At 41.6% G+C, this 19,689-nt stretch overlaps 1 protein-coding gene across 2 annotated transcripts in view; it reads right to left on the reverse strand.

The window, feature by feature from the left end:
- Nucleotides 1–1,148: 1,148 nt before the first annotated feature.
- znf219 (zinc finger protein 219) overlaps nucleotides 1,149–19,689 on the reverse strand; it is a 28,733-nt gene continuing 10,192 nt past the window's right edge. The window contains exons 2-5 of one of the 2 annotated variants that reach the window (XM_044098367.1): nucleotides 13,784–13,868; nucleotides 11,262–13,587; nucleotides 10,954–11,100; nucleotides 1,149–8,003 (exon numbers count right to left, since the gene is read on the reverse strand). In XM_044098367.1, the coding sequence (XP_043954302.1) occupies nucleotides 6,817–8,003; nucleotides 10,954–11,100; nucleotides 11,262–13,584 (3,657 nt within the window). In that variant the 5' untranslated portion in view covers nucleotides 13,585–13,587; nucleotides 13,784–13,868 and the 3' untranslated portion in view covers nucleotides 1,149–6,816. Of the gene's footprint in view, nucleotides 8,004–10,953; nucleotides 11,101–11,261; nucleotides 13,592–13,783; nucleotides 13,869–19,689 lie in introns of both variants that reach the window. The other variant, XM_044098368.1, reaches the window with a different exon arrangement.

A 19,689-nucleotide genomic window follows, 5' to 3' on the forward strand; every position in this document is an offset into this window, starting at 1 on the left:
TTTTTTTTTTTAGATTTCATCACATTGAAACCTTAATCTTTTGTCTCTCTCTATATATATATCTACACACACACACACACACACACACACACACACACACATATATATATATATATATATATATATATATATATATATATATATATATATATATATATATATATATATATATATATATATATATATAAATCTATTCGTTTTCTTAGATAAGACTTTCCAAATAGGCCAAACACAAGGTTTTGTTTTCAACAGAAAAAAATTAAGTCATTTGGCTTCATTAGTAAATAGTTAATTTGTGTGTGATTTAATCTCGGTATAAATGAAAACTTTATTATCAGTGTTGAACATAATGTAGCCCACTGTTTTCCTTCCTCTTCACCGGTCTTGTCCGACGTTTTTGTTACAAAATTGTCAAGTCAAAAGCACTCAAAGACCAAAGGGGAAAAAAAACAAACTATAATTACAAAGAAACTTGTTGATTCTTTCTCAGCAATACACCAAGCATTTAAACATACCAGGTAATCAGATCTTTATGTTGAAAAGTATAAAAGTGTATGAGTGTATATGCATAAAAAAAGACATACATTTTATATTTTTTTCCATGTTTTTATTTCTAATGTGTTTCTTCTTATTTTTTTTTCCATTTGTCCACAAAGTTATATTAGTCACTACTATGTTAGGTCAGTATTTCCCTCACTGCAATGGCAGTCAACTACACAAGAGCCCAAACTCAGCGTGGCCCCCTCACCTCGTGAGAGATTTGTCATTTCAAGGCAATACTTGACAAAAAAAAAAACAAAACAAAAAAAGACAACCTTACAGTAAAACCAGGAGTTGAGAGATGAATCTTTGAGAAGTGTTAGATATAATTACTTTAGGAGAATTTCATCCACGAGCAAGTCATTTAAATTTCAATTGAATATTTTTCACTTCCTTTTCAAATGAGTAGTAGGATCTTTCTTTTTTTTGCATGAAATGTTCTTAAAAAACACATAAGATGTGCATAGTTGAACACATACAAACCAAGATTAACAATTTAATACTGTTTTACCTCAAGAAATATGTTTTTGCAATAATTTAGCTCCTAGTATGCGACACATCTTTTTATTTTGCTGGGGGTTTTTTAAGCATAAAGTTTACACATTATTATTATTTTTTTATTGTTCTCTCAGATCAATAAACTTCAGCAGCGTCACTTTGTCTCCATCAATATGTCATAGTGACAGGACCATTGTCTACAGTACAATGATTGGCCGGCGATTTTATTCCCATCTGCCAGTGGGAGGAGCCGAAGGGGCCACCGCTCAAGTTTGTGCTCTCTTAAAAGAACAGAAGAACAAAAAACAAGAACCCAAAACAAACAAAAACACAACATCTCTAGAGCTATCTGTACAACATTCAACATCACATTTCTCTTTTTTTTTTATAACCATAATGCCAAAAACAATAATACTTATCATTATAAGAGCATTTCTCCATCTCGACGGCATTGAACGAACACCACACAAACGAAAAGGAGAAAAGAAAAAAAAAAAAACTCTAATAAAGGCCTCAATACCAGATAGTACACGTCACCTTCGAGTGGTGCTAGAGACTGATTTATGGACGAGAGAAGGACACGGAGGAAGATCAAGCAGGGGGATGGGGACAAAAAAAAACAGAAATGGAAGGGAGATAAATCTGTAAGTTGTCCTCCTTCCTCCAGCGTTTGTATCTTTAGTGTCGCATTGGACATGTTTTGGCACCTCATGATGTTAAAAACAAACATCGTTCAAGAATCAAAGACTTTGGGCTTTGGTTTACCAAGGATTAGTATGACGACTACAAGGTAGCCTCACTCTACAGCTACAGCCGTTCTTTTTAAATCACCTGGGGCTTAGATAGTCCGTAACTTTTTTTACTTTTTTTTTTTCTTTCTTTCTTTTAGAGTCGGGGTAAAAGTGAGGCCTAGTGGCCTTGTTTAAGGCCCAACGGGCCTGATGAGCAGGAGACGCTGGCACGAAAACAGCTCTCCACCGGAGAGAACGGCCGGTCGGGAAGCAAAGACAGGGGAACGAAAGAATAAGGAAATAAGCCAGTGTGAAGAAGGGAAGAAGGGAATGACAAAAGGAGGGAAAATGAACAGAAAGAAAACAGGAAGAGAGGAGTGAAAGTGTGATATAGGCTAAGTGCTTTTGGTGAGTTTTACAAAATACACCAGGAAGTGCTTGAAACAGAAGGCACGGTGGCATTGATAGTAGTTGTAAAGGAGACACCACTAAGGGACTTTTTCACTACAAAAACTCATAAGGTGCTCTAAAAAACAGACTCCAAACACATTAACGCACATTAAAGTGTGGTGGCAGTAACTCTAGACGGACTCTTGTGGCACATTTTCAGAACCAATGTTAACCTAAGCCAAACCATTTAGTACACACAGTCAGTACGGAGCCACCAGATATTGCTGGAGAACATTCTGAACACACCTAACATGCAGAGGGGCAACGTCAGCAGTGTTTCCATCACTAAATGTTTTCAGAACAGCTTGCCATCTTGGCATATATGCTGGTGTATTGAAAAGCACTTGTTTAAGTCTATAAATATGGGAAAAGATGGGGATTGTGTGGAATATGAAGTTTTGTTGCATCTTTAAAGGATTTCTGATTCACGCCAGTCATGAATAGTGCACGTGTTTTGGGATCGGTGGTGTGGAATTCACAGGCTAAGTTATTTCTGCTGTGACATGAAAATTTTTTCATACTTATGCATACATTAAAGATATCGGAATGGTCTCACAAAGTCTTCTGATGCTTAGATAAATTAATCAGAATGTAGGTCAGTAGCCTCATTTACCAAAAAAAAAGCAAAAATACATTTGCTTATAGGAAAGCGCGGCAATTTCGAAAAAATAAACGTTTTTGATAAAGTGTTTGTGGTAATGAGGTGGTTGTCGGCTATATCAAAATAGATGTATTTCGCGCAACTGCAATGGAAACACCTTTTTCGCATCACACAAGTCACCTGACCAACAGCTGGATGTTACTACTGGCAGAAATAACAAAGAAGACGAAATAGGAAGTAGCAGGAGGAAGATGGTTTGTTTTTTTGAGGGTTTTTTCGGACAATGTGCAGCTGGTTCCACCAGAGCTATCACAGCTCATCAGAAGCTCTTCTGTAAGATCGTAGACTACAATTCCCCCAAAACGTGTCATACGTAGCCGCTCCCGAGGGCTCGTTGCTCCAACAACTGAGTAAGACTGCATTTACAGCTGTCGCAAAATTGTTTCTTTCTTTTTTCTACAAACATTTGCGTACATTTGTAATGGAGACGCAGGTAGTGTCAGTTTTAAGAATCCAGAATCCAAACAGTTCCACATTTGCATAGAGAGAGTTTAGGTGTAGATATGGTTTGGTGGTTGCCGTGACATCGGAGTTGCAGCTGCTTCTGTTGCAGCGTGTACATCGCATGTTGGGACTGCAACGCGCATGCAGTGGAAGTCTATCAAAATCCGTGACAGCCTGGAATATCTGGCGATCGAAATCTATCTTCTACAGCGTCAAATGCGTAGTGAAACTAATACTGTAGCATTATTTTCTCATTGCAGTGTGTTTCCATGAGCCACTGAAACACAACACTGACTATGTTGTTACAGGGACTCAAGAGACTCAACCAAACACAGTGGAGTTTCTACAGACTCTATGCATCGTTGCAAAAACTGAATCTAAAATCTGGTTTAGTACAAATGAGGACTTTTAATGTTATGTATTCGTTGAGGTGTACAGTCAGTTGATATGTATAGTTAAGTTACATTATTGTCGTCAAATACACTGCTTGGGCAGTGCAGGGTCCTCAAGTAGGTTTTGCTGGGCAATTCCCATGCTTGCAATCTTGTGCTTTTTACATTTTTTTGTTTCATAAGCCAGTGTTTCTGTTAAGATTTGTCAGCGTTTTGTGCCAACATTGTGTTTTTTTGTATCCACATTGGGTACATTTTGTACCAGATATAACCACTGATTGTTTTAGTAATGTTCTGTATTGTTCTCAGTGTTTACTATAAATTAACACTGAGGTTATGTGATGTTAACCCACACAGCAATCAGAACCACAATAGATAATGGGGTGTAATATGAAATCCACACAAAAAAATAGCAATAAATATTTTGTGAGTAGTGTGAGTGCTATTTACCTTCATACTTGATCAAAAAGTTAAACTACCTAGAGACATCATTGACACGGGAGTACAGCATGGAGGTATGAATTAGCGAAGGAACAAACTGACCCCTATAAATACATAAATTTAATGTTGCATGTATTTAAAAGCACAGCTGAAATAAAGTTCCTCATTTACTCTGATTCTTTGGTTTTTATTCTTAAACTGTAACAACTGTTTTGTCTGAAAAGTTATGTGTCAAATTAAAATTGTCACATCAAAGATTCCATGGAGAGGAAGCAAGCTAGTGCTAGCATCCCAACTTCCTTTGCTAATAATGTTGCATCAACGTTAAAAGATGGAGCTAAAATTAAGTTTATTATTTACTTCCTTTTTTGGTTTGGATGTAAAACTGTAATAGTTTAACCGAATTGTTAGTGTCAACGATTAATACAATCGCAGTCAAAGATTCCACAAGGAGAAAGTAACTAGCATTAGCGTTTTAACTACTTTCATTTGTAAAGTCTTATTTTAAAAGTGTAGCTTAAATAGTTTACTCATCTTATTTATTTTTTTAAATGTAAGACTGTAACAAGTAACCAGGACCAGTTGTTTTAAATGTTAAAAAAGATACAGCTAAGTTTCCATCAAGAGGGTGAAAGCTAGTAATAGCGTTAGCATCACAAAGCACATCGGCAGAAGACAGGAGATTATCAGACCTTTTAGAGGCATGTGTGGAATCAGATATGCCTGACGATACCCTCCAAATGTTTAATGTGTTTAGAAAACTCTCTAGAAATATCTGGTAGTGCTACACAAATTTTCACTTACATGTGTACTAATGCTAATGCAGACTGACACTGCCAACAACATAAACATTTGTTCTGATATCACTCCACAAGCCTTGTACCCCATCAAATAACAAAAGTCGGCATTAACCAGTGCCATCTTCTTTTATTAGGTATACCTTCAAATCTCTTTATTTTACTCCATTTTTTTTTTACTTCATAACCTTAATTATTTATATTTAGAGCACTAATTGCGCTTCGCAACTGTTTGTTAGTCGATGGGGTAAATCTACTCAAGCCACACACTTACACATTTAAAATGACAACAAAACCTGCCATTGGAAAAAACAAAAAATTTGGTCTATCGATAGAGTCAACAGAAAAACAACTACTTTGGGAACTCAAACCTTGCACAGTGCTCTGTATAGACATTCCAACTAGTCTTAGCTCACAAACATTATAGTCAATATTACCTATATTGATAACCTTTTTCTGTAAGCATCTTGAAATGAAAATAAACAAAAGTCTGTGGGTTTTTCTTGTCTTTACAAAAGCTACACATATACTACTGGGATGTCTAAGCATGTGTTAGTGTTTTAATAATTACTCCTACCGTTGTCTCTTCGGGGATTTTTTTTTTTTTTTTTTTTACAGAAAAGAAAGAAGAGAAGAGCTCTAGTTGTCCAAAAGTCACCATATCCCAAAAGTACAGCTTATTTCTCGGATTTTGTCTTGTCTGGTAGCAACTTTGTATTTATTTCTCATTTTCAACCCTCTATCTATTTTTGACACGGTTCTTTTTAATACAACGTGCCAGCTGATTGTGGAAGAGGGCTCAATCTTGCCCCCTACAGCCCTCAAGTCCTGGATTTATCATTTGTTCAGCACGACGGACCACAACCCAGCTGGCGCTGAAAACACTGAATTCTAAACTGTGCCCCTTCTTCTATCTCGTAGTCTTTAAACATCTCGTCACTGCCTACTTTTTTTATTTATTTTTAATTCCTTTTGAAAAGAACCACAAACCGGCTACAGTCTGTGTCAAGAACATTAACGCTATGATGTAGCATTTCTTTTACAACTATTCACAACACCCTAGAACCACTTTAAACAAATATATTGTATTTAAATCATTTGAAACTGTATATTCCGATAAAATTAGTGACCTATGCGAGACTCGGACAACGCCAGAGACTCTTTTGACAACATACATGAACAGGCACTAACTGATTACAACAACAACAAAAAAATACAAACTTTTCTTTCAGATAAGTTTTTTAGGACAGTAATCGATAAACACTTAGCTGAAAAACAAGGCAGTGATACACAGTCGAGGAAACAGTCACCTCATGCCTTAAATTAATGCCATATAGCTTAAAACTTTCTGTGGATTGAGGAGGAAGATGAAGCTGACAATCTCAAACTGTTCAATGGTCAGTCTGTAGGATTACCTGTTCAGCTCTCTCAGCGTAGTAGTCAGGATTACACTGCTTATATAGCAATGCGTCAAAGTTTGAGATTCTGCAATGATGCTAGACCCTTAGCAGATATTTGTTGAATAGAATATCATCTCAAAAAGCATCAACCTTGGACTTTTTCTTGGGGGGAGAGGGACAAATACAAAAAGTGGCCTACAAAAATCCTGAAAAGTTGTGTCCATGCTCCTTTGAGATTATAGGAATATTAGTGTATGTTGTAGAGGATTAAGCAGTCACAAAGATAGTAGACAAGTCATACCAGAGGGAATATTAAAGCAGCACTTTTTCCCCCCCATTTTGCGGAAACATTAATCTTCAAGACTCTTTACGTGTTCTCATAAATTAAACTATGAAGGGATGCCTTTTGCATTATTTCTTGTCTATCACATATACAGCTGGAACTCCCTCTGTCTCTTTCTTTTAACCAGTTAGGACCTTGCCATCCTCCACTGCCATGTGGTTGGGGCTCAGAGCTGGTGAAAGGTCGAGGGACATCCTCAGATCCCGATCTTGCAAATCCTCCACACTGCTGCTCTCCATGTTCTCTTCAAATTCCTCATCGAGTTCTTCTTTCTCCTCCTGCGTCTTTTCCTTGACAGCTGTGCTGTCTCTTACATTCTTGGGCACTGAAGCCACAGAGTCTTGACGATAAGAAGCATCGTCCAGATGATCTGCTGTATCCTCAGGGTGACCATTAGTGATCTGGTGCTGAGTTGAAGACCAGTGCCCCACAGGGACTGGAGATTCTCCCTCACTCACATGCCTCCATAATGTCAGAGGATCGAGGTCGGAGTTATCCATCCGTGGCTTGGTGGCCCTTTGGGCGCGTTCATCATCCAGGAGAGCAGAGGAGACCCTCTTGCGCCTGGACTTACTTGTGTGGTTTACTTGGATATGCATGGCCATCAGCTCAGCTGATGATGTATGAAAAGGGCAGAACAAACACTGGCTCAGTTTGACCCCTGCTGAGCTATCCCTCCCACCATCAACACCAAACACAACTCCTCCATCTCCGGCACCAATGCTTTCATTCTCCTCCATCCCTCCGTGGCTGGGCGAGGTGCGACGGGAAAGATCCAAAGGTTCAAACCCTCCCTCCTGAGTTGATGGCACAGGTTCGTCCTTATCACTTTGTGGCTGAACCATTCGACTAGTAGTGAGAGGCTTACGCCGGGATACTTTAGTAGTCTTTGGTGGGGGGGATTCCCTGATCCAATTTCCCTCCATCCCTCCTTGGTACAGGGCCCCCATAACTCCAGACAGATACCTGTACTGGGTCTCCAAGTCGACATCCCTTAGAGCTGCCAGAGCCTTCCGATGTTCCCGTTGGTCTGGGAGGCCCAGGAGCCAAGACTGCTGGCCGGACCGTGAAACGGTTGTATCAGCAGTGCCTCGGTTGATTGGGCCGTGGTTGAGCTGAGATCGACGCTGCTTGACCAGTCCAGGGGCTCCAGATGTGTGAATGCTGGAGGTGGGCCCAGAGGAAGAATTGGAGGAAGCTGATAAGGCATTGCGTTGCTCCCTGTGGTGGCGCTGGAGGTGGTACTTCAGTGACCCAGACTGAGTGCCTGCATAGTCACAGTGGGGACATTTGTAGGGTCTTTCACCTGCAGGAAAAAAAGAGTATGTCAAATCAAACTGATTAGATCTGGACTTATGTAGCATTGACCACAAGCCTCAGGCCCTGTTCACATGGAGACAAGATTAGGTTTATCTTGGGTGTAGCCACAAAAGGATTTTGTCATTTAGGCTGTGCATTCACACGTATCTAGCATTTTGGGAAACCAAGAAACAATCATTTTTGAAATTGGGTCCCAGACTAGGTACACTTCAAAACTGCAGTGTTATGTTTCCATGTGGCCATGTGAGTTGCGTCTTTTTTGAAATTGTGACATAGAGGCTCCATTGCTCTCTGTATGCGGCATTCGTTTGTGTGAACGGACATTTGTTCTTAATTACTTATGGAAATGTACCGTTTGTTTGCATGTGGACAGCACGTCTTTCACTAAACGAAAAAGCCAAACATAGAAGTGGACAGAGATAATGCAAAATCACAAATAATACAAGTTAAATGTGATGTCAACTCACACAGTGTCTACCATCTTGTCCTACAAACATGTTTATCAACTTATATTTAATTGAACTTTGAATTCAAGTCAACTCTCAGAGCAGATTATTTAAATAAAAGCAACTTTTTAGAAATATTTTGTCATTTGTAATTCCTGATGGATTTCTGTAGCACCTCCAAAGTTTAGTCTAGTAACTGGGTCTATTTGCTTTTTTGTTGGTGAATCACATAAAATATGAATAAAATACACTTAGGTTTGTCGTTGTAATGTGACAAAATGTGAAACGTTCAAGGCATATGTAGCAAGGAAGCTAACGCAGGAACAAGACCTCACTGGGTGGATACCCATAGAGTGCAATGTTAGGGCAGCTGAGGGTAAATAAGTGCCACTGGGTTACATTTTATTAGTGTGCAGTGGGAGCTGTAGTTGCAGAGGTTGAAGGTAGATGGCAGTGTTCCTTTACAGTTGAAATACCACAGCTGGTTCTACCAGAGGCTCGTGTTGCTTGTCAACAGCAGGAAACCTATTGTATATGAAAAGTGCAAAAGATCTTATCCACATCGTAAAAAACCCCCTGAAATTTAACAAATTGTCACCTCACGATAACACTCTGTTGTACAACGGTGAGAATACTTTGAAGAACTCAGAGTGCATTTTGGGCTGATTGAGATTTATGGAGATCTCACAAATGGACAAGATGGTGTTTAATTTTAATGAGATGTATCAAGCACAGGAAAATGTTAAGAAATGGCCACGGATAACCCACTAACGATGCTAAGGAGGCGCTACAAGAGAGGCCAGGTTCTTCCTTTTGATGTCATAATTTTCTTACCAACAAGTGTATTAAGGTCAACATGTGGTGGAGTGTTATATTGGGGAACCTCAGATATGGAGTATTTAACGCATCCACCAGGGGTTGGATTGCTAACAATAACACTGTTGCTGTATGTCTTATTTTCTCAGCTTTATTTTTTTCTAATTATGCTCAATAAAAACCACTAACAGCAAGAAACATTAAAAAAGTATTTTTATTGACTTGCATTCTTGTTATTTTAGTGTTAACTCCAGAATGGGACTGAACGTATTGCAAAGGTTTTCTTAAGCCTTTAATTCTTTCACATTTTGCCTCAAGTTTCAACATATTTTATTAATTACTTTTTGTGAAAGAACACAAAATTGTAACGTTAAAGAAAAATCGCACATTCTTTGTCACAATTCTGACTGATTTGATTACAACCAATTAAACAAATTTTTTTATTTTATTAATAAAATCTGAAAAATATATAGTGCGATTTTGCTCTGGTCCCTTCACTCTACACTTCAACAAAATCCAGTGAACAAAGTTGAACTTGTTGACCTACATAGAAAACCGCTGTCTCTAGAGGAAAACTAACACTGACCGGCGATTTGAACACACCATCCCGTCAGTGAAACATTAAGGTGGCAACATCATGATGTGTAGATTATTTCCCACAGCAGTATGGGAAGTTGATGGAAACTCAGATGAAACTAAATGCAACTGTGAGAGTCTCCAAAACACTTGTGATTGGGGAGAAAGATAACCTTCCAGCAGCAAATCAAACCTAATCATTTAGCCAGAGCAGCAACTTAATGGGTTAGCTCAAACCTATCAAAATCTTAGAATGGCCTAGTTAAAGTTCATACCCAACCACGATTGAGAAATTGTTCCCAGCCCCAATCCTTTAATCAGCTTGGCTTGATTAAAGTTTATGTTCACAAATTCAACCTTTCCAATCTTGGAGTAAATATTTAAATCTTTGATGCAAAGTTTGTTGCATCTTGGCATTATGCTAATTTGTGTTGGTCTATGACATTAAATCCCAACAATATACCTTGTAGTAATGAGTTGTAACAATAAAAAATGTGAAAGTTTACCCCTTAACTCACCCTAAAAACACTTTCATGTTATCCAAATGGCTCCATGAGGACACAGAAGTCCTCATGACAGATATGGGGTTAAAAGATCTTTTGATAACCTTGTAAGTCACTGTATGTTGATGGGACATGAGACTCCAATCCATTCATATTCTGATACAAACATGTTAATTTTTGTCCTTTTTATAGACTGAATTGTTTCAAGTTCCTCATGTAAACTAGCATTGTTTCAATCACCGGTCATAAAGTCTATATTTGTTTGACCTTGCAATGGAGATGAGGGTGCACGCTAGTGAGAGAAGAGAGCGCCGTCTCGGCTTTAAATCCCCAGCATGGCTTAATTTTCTCTTCAGAAGCTACTGCTAATATGCGCCCGAGCTCTACTCCTGCGCAGGGCTAGAGCTCCAGAGGAGCCGCTCACTTGCCTGCAGTAGAGATCTATGATTAGCGCTGGTTAGCTCTCTGGAGTCAATGTGTGGAAAAATAAAGAGGTAGTTATGAAAACGAGACAACACTCAAGAAACCTTTCCAGGGATTTCTAGAGGTAAAAAACAGAGAAAAGTGGATTATTAAGCCCACAGCTGCGTCTCACCTGTGTGAACTCTCAGGTGCACTTTGAGATGGTGGGAAGAGCGGAAGGCTTTGCCACAGTAGGGGCAGTCTTTTATCCCTCTGCCACGCACTCGCTCCCTGGTGGGAACAGAGGGCATGGAGGAGACTGCTGTGAAGCCGTTTTCTCCTGCGAGTGGAGAAAAAAGAAAGTAAAATGTTAGCATAGCAGTTTTTACTGAAGAAATAGACATTATTAACTACAGTAAAACGATAGGAGAGAAATTTTCACATTAGGTGTGAACAAGCAAACAGCAGAACAAAAAGAAATCAAGAAAACAGATGGGATACCTTTGAAGTTTGAAATAACAGAGTGGAACCCTGTGACTGCTCCTGCTTGCTGAGATATACTGCTGTTCAGTTTTGGTTCCTGTCTTCCGTCTACCATTTGCTGGGATCCACCACCGTGAAGTTGGGATTCTGGTCTCACATCACCGCCGCCGCCGCCTCCTCTTCCCAGCCCCGCTCCTCTTCGAGTACCAGACCCCTCTTCTTCACTGGTGCCACGATTCTGCGGCCTCTGAGCATGGACGCGAGCGTGCACAACCACCTGCTGCAGGCTGCGGAACAACTTTCCGCAGTCCGGGCATTCCCAAGGCCCACCGGCTCCTCCCGACTCTCCTCTGGGATCTGGGCCTGATCGGTAGACCCTGATTTGGTCTGCTTCTGTGATCACTGAACTTCGACCTGGGGCTCGCTGACCCTGCTGCTGCCCTCGCTGCTGTGGTCTCTGCTGCTGCTGTTGCTGCTGCTGTGCAACAGCCAGGCTGCGAGCAACCAGCTGCCACCAAGTTGCCTGATCCCCTCCTTCTGAAATAGTTGATGTGGTTTCACTTGTACCACCTCCTCTGGATGTTCCCCCTCCTCTGGCAGGGTCACCACCTCCACTTCTGCCTCCACCACTGTTTCCCATCTCTGCCACCTGAGCTGCTGCTTGAAGTCTTTCCATGCAACTGGCCCCGCTTCCATCACTGGGCAACCCAAGGTATCCCAAGATAGCAGACTTGCTTAAACTCATATCGATCCTACCCCCAGTTTCTCTGTCAGACCTTCCTTGTCCTCCTCTGGCTCCACCTCCTCGGTGGGCCATGAGCAGGCTTGAGTACAGGGAGTTTAGGGTCTGCGTACTAGCAGAGCCCTTTGACTGCTGCTCAGCATTCCCAAGAATGCTATGGGTTCCCAATCCAGCTTTGAGGCCGAGCTTGTTAAGATGAACTTTCATGTGGTTCTTGAGGAACCAAGGCTCCTTAAAGCCACGTCCACACACCTGGCACTTATGGTCTAAGGAGTCCTTGTGTTTTCGCATGTGTCCCTTCAAAAACCAGGATTGGGTAAATCTCTGGCCACAAGTATCACAGCGAAATGCTGGCACTGAAGGGGATGCAGAGGCTCCAGCAGCCGATGAGATCTGAGCGTTACCTGGGGTCGGGGCGGGAGTATGGGTTGGGGTGGGCACTGGTGTGTCAATGATGGTCCTGCAGTTGAAGGCTGTTGACAAGGCCGACACCTCCGGGGAGGGGTGGCACTCCTGTAAGTGAGATGCCAGACTCTCTTCTTGGCTGGCAGAGAAAGGACAAAGGGTGCATTTGTACGGGTTGTGGAGGATGCGGACGTGACGCGCCAGTTCTGAAGCTGTGCGGAATTTTCCCTTGCAGGCATGGCAGCGAAACGTAGGCGCTGTGGCAACAGATGAGCCCTCGCCAGTAGAGGAATAAGGGGAGGTTACAGATACAGGGTCTTCTGTGAGGGGTGGGGTCAAGGGTGTGCTGTCATCCAATAAAAAGTTTGGGTTTTGGTCTGGCTTCAGATCATCATCTAGACTTTTGTCCTCTCCATTGACATCCTCCTCTGTGAGGTGCTGGATTAGAGTTTTTGGCAGTAAACGCTGATTTGCACGACTTCTGTGATTGGAGAGCAAATCTTTGTGATTCTGATGGATTTTGAGATGTTGCTTAAGGGAAGTCGAGGGGGGTCTAGTGCGGTACAGTGATGCAGCTCTTCGATCTCGGTCCAAACTATGTGCTCGAGCATGAAGAGACAAGATGCTTTGGAATCGAAACCTCTTCCCACACACATGACAAGGAAACTTGAGTGCAGGCCCAGGCGATGTCCCTCCAGCTCCAGGTGTTGCCCTGGTAACAGTTTCCTTCTGGAACAGTTGAAGATCTAGCTCATCGCTGCAGTTTCCACCCTGTCCTGAAGAAAGGGCCAATTCAAGGGCACCGTAACCAAGAAACGGAGCTGACGGTGTGTCTGGTGGGGAGGAATCCAAACCGGGGTTGCATCCCGCATCTTGAGCGCTTCCTCCTGGAAACAAAGCTACTGCTGGGGTCGGAGATGGAGGAATTCCGTCTAGCTCTTCTTCGCAATCTTCTCCATCGAGATCAAGGCAGTCATTATTGTTGACCTCTTGTAGGGGGAAGGGAGAGAGGGGGAAATACGGCGTGGTGTCGGGGCTCTGCGGGGAAGGTTCAGGGCTGGGGATCGGCAGGACAACGGGGCTGTCGGGTGGAGGAGAGGAGGCTTGAGGGCTGTGGTCAAGAGATGGTAACGTAGGGGGAGACTGTGGCTGCTCACAAGCAAGAGACAACACACATTCTGGTGGAGAATCCATCCTCTATCAATGAAAAGATAAAGACAAGCAGAAGTCAAGCAATGATTGAATAAAATATCATTGAACTTTTTTTTAATCACTAAAATATTTAACCCCTCCCCAACTAAAGTAGAATTCTGCTTTCAAAACACCTTCTAAAAGTGTCTATTCAACTAAGGTTCTCATACATCTTGTCTAGAAGGGAGGGGCAGAAACTTACTAGCAGTGTGTTTGGTCTTATGCCATTCTTTAGTGTCTCGGCCTGAGGGGGAAACACTTCTGAGGCAGCCTCCTTCTATGATTTCCTGGGGACAACATAAACAAATAAACCTAATCAGTGAACAGGAAGATCCAACACAAATATCTCAATATCAAGCTTTTAAAAAAAAAAAACATTTTTGAACCTGGGTTTCTGTTCAGCTCAAAAATGTCATGCAATCTTGGATTTTAGTAGCAATCTAACTAAAGGCCTACTGGTAAATTTGTACAAGTGTAAGAGGAAATGATTTGCAATACTGAGCATCAAACCATAGGATTTTTTTTCCCTTTCTTGTGGAACAGGATTAAAAGCAATTTGCAACGAAGACACTTTGAAGACGCTCCATCACCATTTTCCAACGACAAAACGAACGACACGCGTGCTCGCCGGTTTTAAATCCACGTTTTAACGTATGCACATAAAAGAAACCCGTCACTTGATCTTCATTTACTCCTCAGCCTGCGTGGGCGTGAGCGCGTGCGCCTCAACGCGTAACAGGTGTGCACCTGTTCATTTCCTCCTACATGTGTTCGCGGGATTCTCCCGCATACTGTCAGCACATATGGGACGATTAGCCGGAGTGTGACTGCGCACCGGTGTGCATTTATGCGAGTGTGTTTAGAAGTTAAGGGCACCACCGCAGGACATGGAGTGTCCCAAACAGGATGGGCGCGCAGTGTTTTGACTTCCCCACACACCCTTCCTGTACACACATACAGTAGCAGCTTTTTTTTTTTTAGCTGAAATCGGGATTCCATGCACTGGGAGCATGCCTCCGCGACAATATTTCTTGAATCCTCTGCTCGGGTGTGGTTGGACTTTGCTTAGTCATGGCTACTTGCTTAGGTAATTTACAAATGCAAGCGTTTTTTTTGACTATTGTGTTGCCTGCACTGCGACTGTCACCCCAGTTAACACGTCAGCTAAAACGTAAAGTGTGATATACAGCATATTGAGCCTTTCCCCCCCCTTTTTTTTTTTTGGCAGGCTCACTCACTTACTCACATACACACCCCAAATGTTTTTTTTTTTTTTGGGGAGTACACAGCGGTTTGACTGGATTTATGCACATTCAGGCTGTAGAGGGGTTTTTTATTGTTGTTGTTGTTTTCATGCCCATCATTCCGGTGCAGTTGAGCAGCGGCGAATGCGCCCGCAACAAAACAAAAGGTCATAAATCAATGTGCAAAAACAATAGAACATCTGTGCTCGCAGGTGTGGCAGATATGTTGGCGTTCGCATGGCGGCGGGATCATATATGTGTTTGCAGGAGGTGTGTGTTTGCGCGTGTGTGTTTGTGTGTGTGTGTGTGTATGTCGCCGAGGCTGGATGACAAAGAGATTCTCATGTAGCCAGTTGACATTTTAGCTCAGCTATGACTCACAGGGATATCACCCCATATCAATCACATGAACACTCACACACAGCCCTTTCTTAATCCACCATTATTGTTCCTCCTCTCCCCATCTTCTTTTCTCCCCACTCTCGTCTGTCGTTTCTTTCTCTCCCTGATTCATACTTCTTCTCCCATCCCCCTCTCATCCTCTCGCACCCTCCCGCCGTCTATTATTCACTAATTTTCTTTCATTCGCTCCCTCTCTCCCCTCTTTTTTTTTTTCTCTCTCTCCTGCAGTGTTGCCAGTTGGCGGAGTGCCAGGGAATGCTGATATCAGCTGGTAGATTGGGCCCTGCCAACATGGCGAAGAGCAAGGGAGGAAAAAAAAAATGAGAAAGGAGGCAGACACGGAGAAAGAGAAGAGGCAGACGGAGAGGAATATACAAACAGGGCAGCTTCAGAACAACATTGTCAGAGGCCATGGGAATGAAAATGACTTAATTTGATTGTCAACATGGTGTTGCAGGGTGGGGTGGGAGGGGGGGCGAAAATGGGGTGGTTAAAAAAGACAGGCGTGTTGGAACAGAGGTTAGTAGAGAGTGCCACAATAATATAAAGAGATGTTATGCTCTTGAAAAATAAACAGCAATTATACAGATAAAAATGAGCAGAAGGACAGAAAGCAAAAAAAGAAAAAAGAAGGAAAGAAAGCCTGTATGTGTGGCTGTCTCTGCAGTTTTAGCTCTGATGCTATTATCATATGAATATCAGCATCGCGGCGCATTGTTCCGCCGTGACGGCGGCTGTCGCCAACCACCGGTCCCTGTCATGCCAATGAAGAAAATTTGGATAGATGGAGAGCGGGCGATAAGGTGCAGCAAAGGATGCAGGGAAGAGGAGGAGGAGAGAGGAGGAAAGGGAAGGAGAGGGGAGGGGCGGGCCAGGGCCGGTGGAGGGGCAGAAATCAGATTGAAATCGGGTGGAGCAGAGACAGAAACAACAAAAGGTGCAAATGAACCAAGGAATGTGCAGAGGAACGGGTGGGGTGGGGGGACTGAAGCGCTTCTAGACGTGGTCAAGAGGCACATTTATTCACGTTATGGGTTCATATAGGAGACGCTCTCCAAGTGGAGGCTGTAATCCCAAATCCCCCCAAAACAACCAGCTAGTCGCTCCGGCAGACAGACAATTACAGGATCAGATCCCGTTAAAATGTGTGTTTGATGGGATCTGTGGTGATTTTAGCAGTCGGATGCCATAATAACATTTTCCTGGACGATGAATTGTCCCAGACGTTATCGCGATAAATGATGATATTGTCGTATTGAGGCAGTTTTCAATTAAAATAACGACAATAAGGACATAAGAATGCTCGAATACATTCTGACAGATTAATAAACTTTAAATTCAGATGAACATTTAACACCGGGACTGGAAGATGTTTTAAATGTCCAAAATAAATAGACAAAAACAACAAATAAAATTAATTGTGAAGTCTTCTTCAAAAAAGAGGCATTTTAATTTATTATGAGATCAGTTGATTTATTGATTATTGCGGCAGGACTGGTCGGGTGGCAAAACATGTAAGTATTCACACTACTCAACTTTTTTTATTTCATTTTATTTATTCACATTAAAGTGACGTATAATTTTGTAGTGGAAGGAAAATGCAAAAAAATGCTACATGTGATGGAAAATGTATTTTATCCACACACACATACACAGTACCTACAGTGAAACACGGTGGTGGCAGCGTCATGGAGGGAAACACAGTGAGAGGCTACTAATATATGAAACTGAGCTTCACCTTCCAGCAAATTATATTCAGCATGGCAGCAGCGATGAGCTGGATCTTCTCAACACTTTGCTAGGTTACTGGTGTAATTTCAGTTTTAAATCTTTGTAGGCATGCTGGGTAAAATGATCCCCCACAGCATGATGCTGTCGCCACCAAGTGTCAAGAGGGGTTTGTGTGTTTAGGGAAGGGATGCCGGAGTAGATTTCCTTCACATGAGACTTAAAATGTCTTATGTGAAATTTCTGTTTAGGCTACATCGACCCAGTACACAGCCTGTGGCCTTTATTGGGTTTCTCCTTGAATTGCAAATAGTTCACAACTGAGTTTAATTTTGGGGTGTCTGAATGAGGCGAGGCGAACCAAAATGTGCACCACAAACTTTTTATTTGACAATTACGAGCTAGTTTTTGGTCAACCCCGAAACTCCAAAGAAGCACACTTAAGGCTTGTATTAGTAGAGCAACAGAATGCGAAAAATACCAGGGATGTCCAACGTGAGGCCCAGGGGCCATTTGCGACCCTCTGAAAGATTTTACGCGCTTTCCCACCGTTATTCTAGAACGCAGCACATCTGGCGTTCAAGGCGGGCGGTTGCTTTGGATGGACGATTTGTTTTCATTAATTAAAGTAAGATTTAAGCAGTTCATAGCTCTATTTACTGTGCGGTTTGTGGTTGTTCCACAAACATCCAGCAACCTTTAGTCAGAAACAGACTCAGTCCACAGAAACAATCAGAACCCTGTGCCTAACCTTTTGTTTGCGTCAATAAAAAAAATCTTGCCCGTTTTGTTTGTTGTTGAGCAGATAAAGATAAAAATAAAGCTAATTTACCGCATTTCTGATGGGAAAAAGAAAAAGAAACGGCTCTTGTGGCCCACAAGTGTTCCCAACTGGATGTACTGATACCACTTTTCTAGAGGGAGTGGATACTTTTGCGAGGTACTGGGGGAGAGGAGGGGATTTCACTCTCTTGTAGATCTTTCTCTTCACTGACAAATTCCCAGCATTCATGTGGGAGTGTAATGACACAAGGTAATGACAGCTTAAAAGCGCCGGTGCTGCCGGTTTAAGCAGCGCAGTGATGTTGTCATTACAGTAATTGCAGCGTAACTTTGTGGGCAATGAGGTAACTGATGACCCCCCACCCATCGCCGCCACCATCACCACCACCACCGCCCCGTTCTAAAAAAAAAAAAAAACCTGAGCGCCTTTGCACGGTTTAAATAGTGATAACCCCTCTTGACTTGAAAGTTGCGCGCGGAGAAGAGGAGGTTGCTGAGTCATACATCACATCCCTGGTAAATAGTTGCCAAAAGGAGCGAGAGGCCAATATGTTCTGACAAGTTTATTTCGGGGAGGTTTTGATGACACTGTCTAAATACCAACAGTATTATAGAGAAGGCGGCGAGCGCGGGTTTGTACATGTCAGCAAGCTCCGCATTGTGAATGTAAATATCAGGGTGTGAGAGCATTTCACTTTTTTTTTTTTTTTTGACGATGCGTGTGGGCAGCAGTGCAAAATCGGCTCAGCTTTCCTTTAATGTGTGTCATTTTGAGAGGGCTTGGGTAATGTTATCCACCGTTTATAGCCTAATTTTATGCGATTGTCTCCGTGACCTCCCGTTGTTTTAATGTACAGTAGTGATTGGTAAAAGGCACACGGAGATTACACCCAGTGGTGTCAAACGGTACGAGAATTCAAACAGATTTCCTTTGGCTTTGGTTCTCTTCTCCCAGTCAAATGCCTCGGATCAGAAACATCATTTTAACATTGAGCAAAGAGAACTTGACTACATACAGAGCAGATTTCAAATGATTGTAATTTAACTGAAGAAAGAAAGAGGGTAAATCTGGCCATATGCTAAAGTCATTTCCCTTACTGAGTCTAAAATTAACTGCAAATAACCATTTTTCTTTCTTTCGTTTTTTCTTTTTGGAAAGGCAGGTTTTATTTCACCAGTACACTCTAAAAAAAACTGAAATAGAGCCTGTCTGACAACATGAAGTAGGCAAAACGGTCCTTTGAGGATGTCCTAATGTTTTTTTTGTTTTTTTTTTGTGATTGTTGCAGCCTAAAATTACTGATTTTGTGGCACTTTTTGAAACGTTGCAGTCAAAGTTGTACATTTTTAATACCATAACATAACATGGTGTTGCAATGGTTATGTGGAAAAGTGTCACATAACCTTTCCAAAACAGACAAGATTTTAACATAGCTAATATTCTAAGTGCATGTAACACTTTCAAGGACATTCTTGAAATGACACCCTTAATCCTAATCAAACCTTGTCCTGAGGAGTTGTCAAATGCGAAAGAATCCCATGTTGGTGATTCAATTTACTGTGAAACTGTAGGCACAGTAGAAGAAAAGACTCAAAATGGTTTCTACAAAAAAAACAAACAACAAAAAAAAAACAAAAGCCAAATGCTGTAAGTTTTGCTTTCAAGAAGAGTCCAGCGTAACGATCCAAAATATCTATAATATTAATATCCAGTGAGTATTGGTATTGTAATGGAAACTTTAGTTTTGAATTTCCTTATGATTTTTTTTTTTTTTTTTGCAGTGTAGTTTGTCCACTCAAAAAATATTTTGGTTTGATTTGGGGGTTTTTTTGTTAGATTTTTTTTTTTGCAGTTTATTTATGAAAGAACACAAGTTTGTTTTGGTGTTGTATATTATTAAAGTATTTTGTAGAAACCTACAAGCTTTGTTCAAATTCCAAGGTTTTGATA

This window comes from Gambusia affinis, linkage group LG18 (assembly GCF_019740435.1).
Source record: "Gambusia affinis linkage group LG18, SWU_Gaff_1.0, whole genome shotgun sequence".
Classification (NCBI taxonomy): domain Eukaryota; kingdom Metazoa; phylum Chordata; class Actinopteri; order Cyprinodontiformes; family Poeciliidae; genus Gambusia; species Gambusia affinis.